We start from the raw sequence: 10,909 nt of genomic DNA on the forward strand, positions 1-10,909 counted from the left end.
ATAATGAGTGTGTATGGAGAAAATTGCAACTTGAAACAAATAAAGTGATTTGACAAGGCACTGCACTCCATATTTACTAAGATTCTCTTCCTGCGGAGGAGCATGTGGACGGGGCCCGGAATATTGAAAGTTTGTTTTTGTGAAAGACACTTTCATAGTAGTTCAAAGAAAGCCATGAACAAGTCGGACCTAAAATGGAAGGGTAAAGACATTGCATAATGTAGTTCAAAACAAAAACCTGTACAAACCCCTCGTTAAACTTGTTACGAGAGAGAGCGGAACAAGCTTGACCAAATGTCCGTTCCCCAGAAGCCCAACATGTCTAAGTAGCAAATGTCTTACACAATTGAAAAGACAAATAAGAACTGTTTACCCATAAACCTAACATCTAACCTTGCCCCCTAACACCCCGCCTCCTTTAAGTAACAAATGTCGACCGTAAAATGGTTTCTACGTCCTGCAGTGCCTGCCGCAACTCAATAGCTCCAAGTTCAGTATCGCCCAAAGCCCTGTGTACCACATCCAACACAACTCGAACCTGCTCCTCACGACCCTGCCTAACACGCCCTCCACCAGGTGCTAGACCACGTCCCACCTTCGGGTGTGAGAACACCCTCAACCATGGAATGTAGTCATCAGTACACGCCCAAGGAATCCCAGGTGGTGTTCGCTCTCTCTTATCCTCAGACACTAAGTGGTAGTCAGGGCTAGACCAAAAACCTTCAGTTCATTCTTAAACAACGTTGTAGGTATGCTGCCCTCTCGATGCATGCTAAGGTGCTATAGGGTCTGCGGGTATTCGCTGTAATAGACCAAACTACCTCAAGACTCTGTCGGGGAGGTATGGCTCCACATAGGACATGGCACGAATGGGACCAATGTAGAAAGTAATCTCAGAGACATTTTGCCTGTGGTCCTTGTACGGGTCAAATATCACCTGTTTGTCAAACAAAACATATGATATCTACTAGTACAATAAAATAACAAGTCAATCAAACAATCCGGCGAAAGCCATCAACTAACACTGTATCATTCATTCAAAAACTAAAGTCTGGCATATATGTGGAACTTGGTTTTGAAGTAGGATGAGGGAAAATAGTGAACACGTCAATTGAAAAGTGGCATGAACTCCTATTGGGTTTTCTTCATTTGAACTAAAATAATTTGAGGCAGGGTTACTTTGGCAGGCTATCTTGATTATTCATGTCCCCGTACGCTTAAGAAATTTCACGATTAATGATTCTGTTTGATTAATGTCCCTGCATCACTGTGCTACAGTTACGATACTTCAGAAGATGAGTTAAGGAAGACAATGGAGAAGGCTAATGGTTTGATGGTAGATATTTTGAAGCAAAAGCCATGTCCTGCATCTCAATGTGTTACCGAGAATTTGGAGAATATTGACACAGGTTAAGTTGAAACTTCTCCTATATTTGATTAGCTTATAAAACAATTGTACTTCCAGCTCTCTGTCCTTACTGGAAGAGTTTAATTTCTACTCTCAAACTGTATAATATTCTAAGACAGCTTCTAATTAGCAACGTAATTCTACAAAATGTCCCACACACCAAAATTGGTATACTAACTGAATCCAGGGTGTGTTAGAATTCTACCTCATCTACAAGTAAGTTGTCCGACACGCGCCCGTAGTGCTGTACACTAGTGCCACTCTTGCTATGCAGACACCAACGTCGTGCCCGTGGAAGCTCTTCCATGTACTCTGGGTCGACAATAGGATGTAGCGTTGAGAAGTGCTCGTTTATCCACGCCTATAGCATTACACGCATGTGAAGCATATTACAATCATATATCCGTAACATGAACTTATTGGTTTTTCAATAATCAAAAAAAGTAAGTGTACCTCTAGTAATATAAGAAATCCACCAATCTGCTTTGCATTCCTCCTACTCGCATAACCAAGACTTCTGTACAAATATGCCAAGCAGCTAGAGCCCCATCCGTACGTATGAACCTGATCTAAATCCTCCAATAGTGGAAGGAGGTCAAACTGTACGAACCCACCTGACTTGTCACAAAAAAGGGTGCACCCAATGACATATAGCAGGTATGCACGAGCACAACACACAACCTACTTGTCTGTGTCCGTCTCATTTACGTCTTTGAAATTCATCTCCAACCAACTCAACTTAACTGTATACCGTTTAACTGCATTCATAGTAATTGCATTTGTCGCTACTTCCTTCGACACACCAAGCAAATCCAATAACAGTTCTTTTGGCATCCTCTCATCCTCCGTGTACACAGGCAATCCACGAACAGGTATCCCGAGTAGATGTTCTACGTCATCTAATGTCAACCCCATCTCACCAAAGTCAAAGTGAAAGGTGTTCGTCTCCGGATGCCACCTTTCAACAAATGCAAAAATTCTAAAGGAATTGCATTGCGCGTTTTTATTTATGCTACACAACGGAAGCAAGCCCGAATTCAACACCTTTTGTTTGAACCTGTCTTCTGTAACTACCCAAGTGCCCAAAAGACCCAAGTGTTGATGCAAGCTTAATGTACCTCTCTCTTCTCCCTCCAAAATGGCTTTAGCCACATGTGTGTGAAAACTCTTTAGCAAGGATAGGTCCTCCGGACCACCCACATCCAAAGGCGCATCGTCATGTTGCTGCGCTTCTGCCTGGCCCCGGCCCCGGCCCCGATGTCGACGTCGGCCTCGAATAACCTAAACATATATGCCAATAATAGCATACAGATTAGTGTTCATAAAATAAATAAATATTAAAAAAAACTATTAAAAGCAAGCTAGTATAAAATTGGAAAAAATTTACCTCTTCCGGTGGCTGTTCTACAACCTACACGTATATGCAAAAACATACAATACATATTATTGTTCATAAAACAAATAATAAAACAAATAAAGATTAACAAAAACTATTGAAAGCAATTATGAAATTGGAAAAAGTTTACCTCTTCCCCTAGCGGTGGCTGCAGTGCTATAACCTACACGTATATGTAAAAACATACAATACATATTATTGTTCATAAAACAAATAAAGATTAAAAAAAACTATTGAAAGCAATTATGAAATTGGAAAAAGTTTACCTCTTCCTCTAGCGGTGCCTGCGGTGCTATAACCTACACGTATATGCAAAAACATACAATACATATTATTGTTCATAAAACAAATAAAGATTAAAAAAAACTATTCAAACCAATTATGAAATTGAAAAAAGTTTACCTCTTCCTCTACCGGTGGCTGCGGTGCTATAACATACACGTATATGCAAAAACATACAATACATATTATAAAACAACTAAAGATTAAAAAAAACTATTCAAAGCAATTATGAAAGGGCGCTGCTATTCGCAGCCCCTTATTTTCTCCCATATTCCACTACATTTCGGTAAATAATTGTTGAAAATAATACATAATATTTCGATAAATAGCCGTTGAAAACAAGATAACATTTCGGTAACTACATGTCGAAAATATGTTCAACCTTCGGTAAACAACTGCCGAACATACATTTTCGGTAAATAGCTGTCGAAAAAATTATTATATTTCGGTAATTGGATGCTGAAAATGTATCTCAATTTCGATAACTTACTATCGAGTATAATTGAACATACGGGACTGCGAATAGCAGCGCCCTTATGAAATTGGAAAAAGTTTACCTCTTCCTCTAGCGGTGGCTGCAGTGCTATAACCTACACGTATATGCAAAAACATACAATACATATTATTGTTCATAAAACAAATAAAGACTAAAAAATAAACTATTGAAAGCAATTATGAAATTGGAAAAAGTTTACCTCTTTCTCTAGCGGTGGCTGCGGTGCTATAACCTACACGTATAAGCAAAAACAAATACAATACATATTAGTGTTCCTAAAACTAAAAAACTATAGAAAGCAAATAATATGAGTTAGTGTTCAACAAAATAAAAACCTAGTGGAACCCTTTTTGGAAAATTTTCACCTCATCCTCAGGTATGTCCTTGAAGACAACATCTTGCTCTTCCTGACGAGGCACTTTGGCCTTGCCCCGGCCCCGACCTCGGCCTCCTCGAGTTCTAATTCGAGGCAGTCAACGCATAACCTACACGTATATGAAAATAATACAATTACAAGTTAGTCTTAAAAGAGGCAGTACTTACATATTTCAGTTTTTTGTTATCGAACGTTTCATAAAACAAACAAAGATAAAGTACAAACTACTACGAAATTGGAAAATTTTAACCTCATCCAAAGGTATGTCCTCGACGAAAGCATGTTCCTCTTCCTGACGATGCACTTCGACCTGGCCCCGGCCACGGCCCCGATCTCGGCCTCCTTGAGTTCGAACTCGAGGTAGTGAATGCATAACCTACATGTATATGAAAATAATACAATTACAAGTTATTCATTTCCACATGAAGTTTTAATGTCTGCTTGCCGAAATAAGCATAACATGTCACATACTGATTACTGAAAATAATAAACAATTTCGGTTTTTGGTTGCCGAAAGCTGACCAAAATGAAACCACAAAACAATTTTGATTCACAAGTCAGAACATTTTATCATACGTGAAGCTTTTGCTTCTGATCTCCAATTTAGCAAGAGGCACAACACTATTGCTTACAAACAGTTAATGCCTGAGACATAAACTTCCCCTATTCACACCCTTGAACTCCATTACCAGAAAAAATCTTGCACAAAAAACTACTAGTAACAAAGTTCTTTGTTTTTCTCCAGCTAAACATAGCCACTTTGACTCAGATGCTTTCAACAAAATATTTTCAATAAAGTTCTTATTTATCAATTTGGTTGATCACGCCCATATCCATTATAAACAAACATCAAACATACTTCAACGTGGCTCAAATGGTTGAAGTTATCATCATCAATCTTGCGAACAGTATGCCATCATCAATTTCTACGCCACTTCAGCATGGCAGAACTTAAAGCTAGCTAGTTAATTCACATTCGGTCAAATTATATTAGTGGATACTGGACAAAAATGTGTAGTCTTGAAAGAGGGAACGATACCCTCTTATCGATGAGTCATAACAAGGAATGCTACACATCAAGTAGTATCAAACATTCATGATAAAAAGATCTGAGTTTAAGCGGAGTGGTTTTTTTTAGCTTTTTGTACACAAACTAAAACAGTTTTTTGTACACAATGTTTCACACTATTCGTACATGCCCTTTCCGCTATATGTGGGACAGATCCGAGCTAAGCAGAGTGGTTTTTTTTTTTAGTATAAACTCGGGCAGGTATGTCAAGTCTCGTGTTTTCAGGTCGAATACCGCCTATGTGATAAAAAGATCAACTGGTTAAACATGAGACACTACGAAGGAAGATGGCAGAATTTGTCTATGAGAAAGACTTAAGCTATTGTACATCTTGTTCCAAAGAAGGTCATGCAAAGTCAAACTTCAATCCAAAATCAACTATTGAAAGCTGTTTACCTCAGGAGCCTCAGACTCGTCCTGAAGGACACCCCGGGCCGACCTCGGCCTCGAACTCCACGTGGTGGACGCATAATAACTTGCATGTCACAACAATAATACAAATTTACAAGTCCGAAAAGGCAACAAAAAGTAAGAATGCCAATAAGACCATGCACTATCAGTAAGCTATGGCTTATGGCAGGACAAAATGAAGACTCCATATTAGTACTCTATAGCTTTTCAACCGTTGTCGTCACAACGTACTCAGACTTCCTCCAATTGATACAAGTGATGCAAATAGAGACAACCAATGTCCAAAGCAAACTCAATAACATTTTCAAACTCATTTGGCTCACTGCAACAAAGTGTTCATTGCTCTCCCTCCTATATGTTCATTGTTTGGTTGACAAATCGAGTCAAAAAAGTTTTGTAGCAAGTGTTCTGTAAAATAGATTCCAAAACAGAGAAGGAACAGAAAGAATAGCAAATTACCAAGCAACTTATGATGATGGATGATGAAGGCCATACCTTAGCTTTTGATTTGGTCTGGTAATAACTCCTAGTACTATTTTGTTGAGTATGAGGATGCTGTTTCAAATATGAGTCGTCTTTCGAAAAAACTAATATCAGTACCCTATATGAGTACATCTTTCAAAAAGACTAATACCAGTACCCTTACTAATATTTTGTTGAGGGACACAGGCTATTGGCGAAGTTGTTTAAAACCTAAATACATCTTTGGGAAAGACCAAAACTAGTTCTGAGGGCCACAAGTTAACTGGTTTTAGTAACTTTTGAACCTCTACAGTATAAGTCATTGGATCCAAAACTATGAGGGATCCACCATTATTTTGGAAAAGAACCAACACCTTAGTCGATTCCAAATCAAGGAGGGGTGTTTTCTGAAAAAAAAAAAAAAGAAGATAAAATAAATAAATAGGTTACTTAAAGGAAGTGGGCTTCACCAAGCTCATTTTCCAGATTATTGTCAATTTCCAGATTATTCAAAGAGCCCTGGTTCAAACTTTTGTCAGCTGGCAACTGCACTCCACATATCTAAGACTCGCTATCAAAATTTCAAACATTGAGCATTTTGATAAGCACCCAATTGTGTAGATACTTGGCGCACCTAGTCCCGTTTTACGTCATTTAACTTATGTTTATTTACTGTTTTATGTGATTTTGCGCGTAAGGTTTTCTGTTGAGCGTTTCAGGCAATACACATTAAAGGGCCATGTTTTGATGTATTGAACAATTTTTGAGAGGAACTAAGTGGCGATGCCTTATGAGCGTGGCCGTCGGCCTATGGAATGAACAAACGGAGGGTCGGGAAGAGTCAAGGGCCATCGGGTGTTGAGTCGAGACACGAGGGGCTTGATTCTGCCAGCAAATATCACGGTATCGATACGGTTCTCCGCGTATCGATACTTCATTAGAACAGAAGGAAATGCAGCTCTCAGCGTATCGATACGGCTTCCAGCGTATCGATATGGTTCCTCTTTGTGAAATTCTGGATTTCTGGTCAAAACAGCACGGTATCGATACGGATACAGAGTATCGATACGGTTCCTTTACGGGAAATTTTGGAATTAAAACAGGCTCTCAGCGTATCGATACGGTATTAGAGTATCGATACGGGTGTCTCACCGACATGCTTTTAGTCAGATTTTAACTTTCCATTTGTGGCATGTTTCCACTTTTTGGATATTTTCTGATATTTTTGGGAGAGAGAAAGTGCATTCTTGTATAAATAGTCATCACTCTCTCCCTCCAAAAAGGAGCTAGAACATTACTACCTTTAGTTTTTCTCCATTAATGATTTCTTAACCCTTCAAGTTGTAATCCCTCAAGAACAATTAAGGTATTTACGTTACGTTAATTTGTCATGTTTTAAAGTTGTTCGTATGCTTTGGATCTTTTATAAAATCAAGTTTATTTCCATTTTTATCGGTTAATCATGTTTATCATTCCTTCCATGCTTTCTAGTCTTCTTAATATGCATGAGTAGTTGATTAGGCTCGGCTACGGAGCGATTAACGTCATGTGACTTATGTTAATCTTACCTTTCTCAACTAAATACTCGAGGTTCGGTATGGAAAATGAACGTGGTTCGCTTTTTATGTAACAAAACTTGTCGATGTTAACCTCCGGTGATCATATGCTAGCACATATGGTTCCGTGAGCTATGTCTCGCCTCGTGTTTGCCAAGAGGATAAAAGAGCTCGCTTGTTCTCCGTACTTAATTTCTTGTCTTTAATGGTTTCTTAGCAAAATCTTCCAGTTGATAGCCTATGCCGTGCGATTCAACTGAGTTTTCGTTGAGAATGGTTAGTTAGCCTAAGTTACGGGCGTTATGAACTCCAACGCCTTGCCGCGTGTCTTAATCTAGTTAAAACTCATTTCTAGTCTTTTTCATAAGAGCATTCTTCACTTTTCAAAGCAAAACCAAAAGTTGGCCGTCTAAATGCCGCAAACCCTTACCTCTAAAAATCCTAGCAAGCTGTAAAGACCATCTCTGTGGGAACGATTCCGGACTTCCAGATATTTTGCTGACAATGACCTAGCCCTACGCTCGGGGTAAATCAACCTATTTCAACGGTTAGGTTGGGACGAAGCATATTTTGGCGCCGTTGCCGGGGATCTTTCTTATATAGCTTATTAGGAGGTTCGACAAACCATTGTAAGTACTCCATTAATTTTTCCTTAGTGCATTGTAAACTAATTCTAGTGGATACCTCTAACCGATCACACTATCAACTTGAGGTGTAACGAAGCTAGTGTTGGTATCTTTTGCCCTTTGTTTTCTTTTCTTGCATACATATGTATATTGAGGCGGCGGCATAGCCCCTCAGAATTGTCTTGAGAGAGAGGCGGCGGTATAGCCCCTCCAGTCTGTTTTTCTTATTGCAGAGCGGTTCCATAGCCTTTATTCGGCCAAAGCGAAGGTTCATGCTTGTGGTTTATCGTAGTCCTCGTTCAAACCGACTGCATCGCTGTAGCTCGCCACCTCGGGTAAGAAACAGAAATCTCCGAGCTTACTCTCCACCAAGTAGATATTCTCGGCCGTATTCTCCATCAAGAACATCAATGGCAGATGAGGAAGCTGCTCCGGTTAGGACTCTTCAGGACTATTTGAATCCGGAACGGGTCACTCAGTTGTCATCGATAGTTTTTCCACGGCCCACCACTGTTGCAAACACATTCGTGTTCAAGTCAGACTATCATCGTTGCATTCCATTCTTCCATGGTATGGAGCGCGAGGATCCGTACCAACATATCAGGGAATTTGAGGAAGTTCTCCAATCGTTCGTCAGCGGGGAGGTGCTTCTCAACCAAGCAAGATTAAGGCTTTTCCCTTCACTTTGAAGGATAAGGCTAAGACGTGGTTTCACTCTTTGAAGCCTCAATCTTTGAACACATGGGGGGAAGGGCAAGATGTTTTTCATAAGAAATTCTTCCCAGCAAGCCGAACAAAGCTCTTGATGGATCAAATCCAGGGTTTCAAGCAACGTGAGGGAGAAGCTTTCCACCAGTATTGGGAGCGTTACAAGGATTTGCTTTCTGCGGTTCCTCACCACAACTTTGCCTTGTATCAACTGATTCACTACTTTCATATGGGCTGCACGCAACAAAGCAAGCAACTGCTTGACACCATGTGCTCTGGAGGATTCATGAATAAGTCACTCGATGATGGTTGGGATTACTTAGATGAGTTGGCCAAGAAGTCTCTGACTTGGAATTATGAAGATGCTGGTGATAGAGCTATGGCTAGCCAAGGTCCCGGTGGATCTGGAAAGTTCTCCATAAATGAGCACAATGCTATCGAAACACAGATGGAGCAACTAGCACAAAAGTTGGAAAAGTTGGAGTTGAAAGGGATAAAGGAAGTTAAGGCAGAGCAAGCGGTAGAGGAGATGTGTGCTATATGTGAAACATCGGGCCATTCCACCGACAATTGCTTGTCTATTCCCACTCTCAGGCAACATTACAATAACCTCAACCTCCCGCTCGAAGAGGTTAGTGTGGTGAACCAACGATTTGAATCTTTTCCCCAAAACTTTAACCAAAGTCAACGACAACATCCGGGATTCCGTTGGAACAATCAGATTGAAGGCGGACCATCTCAAGCACCTCATGTTTCTCAAATGCAACCATGGCGGCTTGCTCAAGGCCAAGGGCAGCCTTGTTTTCCTCAAGGGCCGCCAGGTTTTGCACCGTCCGGCCCGTTTCAAGGATCTAACCAATATCAACCCCCGCCAAGGCGATCTTTGGAGGATACTCTCCAAACCTTCATGCAAGCTCAATCGAATTACAATGAAAATAACACCCAGATGATGGGGGAGTTGAAGAACCAAATGGGAAAGATAACCACATCTATAGGGCTTCTCCAACAAGAAAGGGGCAAGTTTCCGACCCAGCCACAAGCTAATCCACAAGGTCAACTTCTCATTGGTAGTTCTTCCATACCACCGCCCGAGCAAGCTCAAGCAATTATCACTCTAAGGAGTGGCAAGGCGGTTGACAACCTCGTTGTCAATCCACCGGCTACACGTATTTTAGAACCAGCCTCGACATCAACAAGTTCTACAACGCTTGGGGAATCTCCCAAGTCCTCTCCAGAAGAAGACGGGGAATCTCCCGTGCAAGGTTCAAAGGAAGCTGAGGCCACTCCAAGCCAACAGGATTCTCCCGTTTTGGCACCCTATCCTTCTCGACTGAAAAAGCCGGCTCACCCATCCAAGGATGCCGATATACTTGACGTGTTCAAAGAGGTCAATGTTAACATTCCTTTAATGGACGCCATTAAGCAAATTCCTTCTTACGCTAAGTTCTTGAAGGATTTGTGCACCCAAAAACGCAAGCTTAATGTGCACAAGAAGGTGCTTCTTACCGAGCAAGTTAGCCAAATTTTCCAAGCAAATCTTGCACCTAAATACAAAGACCCCGGATGTCCTACAATTGCAATTACTATTGGGGGTAAGAGAGTAGAGCAAGCTCTTTTGGATTTGGGAGCGAGTGTAAATTTGCTACCTTATTCGGTGTATCAAGAGTTGGGTTTGGGGGAGATGAAGCCTACGCGGGTTACTCTTCAATTGGCGGATAGGAGTATCTGAATTCCTCGTGGTATGGTGGAAGATGTATTGGTCCAAGTTGATCAATTTGTATATCCGGTGGATTTTGTTGTCTTGGATACTTGTCCATCGTCTTCATCACCATTGTCTACTCCCGTTATCCTTGGACGACCGTTTCTAGCAACCTCGGATGCCGTAATCAACTGTCGGAACGGACTATTGAACATGTCTTTTGGTAACATGAAGATGGAGGTTAATATGTTCAACGTTGGAGTTCAAATGGGTGACGATGACGATTGCCAAAATGTCCATCTTGTGGATACATTGGTCCAAGAGCATGTAGATGACTTCTTGTTTAAAGACTCTTTGAAGGTGGTTCTTACCTCCGAAGAGACCGCTTTCCTTGAATCCGACGAGATGGAGTCCCTCTTT

At 40.8% G+C, this 10,909-nt stretch overlaps 2 protein-coding genes across 2 annotated transcripts; one reads left to right on the forward strand and one right to left on the reverse strand.

Moving 5' to 3' along the window:
• Window positions 1-2,089: 2,089 nt before the first annotated feature.
• LOC131327656 (protein MAIN-LIKE 1-like) lies at window positions 2,090-3,707 on the reverse strand. Its single transcript, XM_058360802.1, has 6 exons — window positions 3,644-3,707; window positions 3,207-3,232; window positions 3,071-3,103; window positions 2,935-2,967; window positions 2,796-2,819; window positions 2,090-2,689 (listed from the first exon to the last, which is right to left on the reverse strand). Exons 1-6 carry the CDS (start codon window positions 3,705-3,707, stop codon window positions 2,090-2,092), a joined length of 780 nt encoding a protein of 259 aa, XP_058216785.1.
• Window positions 3,708-8,492: 4,785 nt separating this feature from the next.
• On the forward strand, window positions 8,493-10,519 carry LOC131327658 (uncharacterized). Its single transcript, XM_058360803.1, has 2 exons — window positions 8,493-8,726; window positions 8,774-10,519. The coding sequence occupies exons 1-2, from the start codon at window positions 8,493-8,495 to the stop codon at window positions 10,517-10,519; spliced, it is 1,980 nt and encodes a 659-aa protein (XP_058216786.1).
• Window positions 10,520-10,909: the final 390 nt, after the last annotated feature.

The sequence above is a fragment of the Rhododendron vialii genome, chromosome 5a, assembly GCF_030253575.1.
Source record: "Rhododendron vialii isolate Sample 1 chromosome 5a, ASM3025357v1".
Taxonomy (NCBI): domain Eukaryota; kingdom Viridiplantae; phylum Streptophyta; class Magnoliopsida; order Ericales; family Ericaceae; genus Rhododendron; species Rhododendron vialii.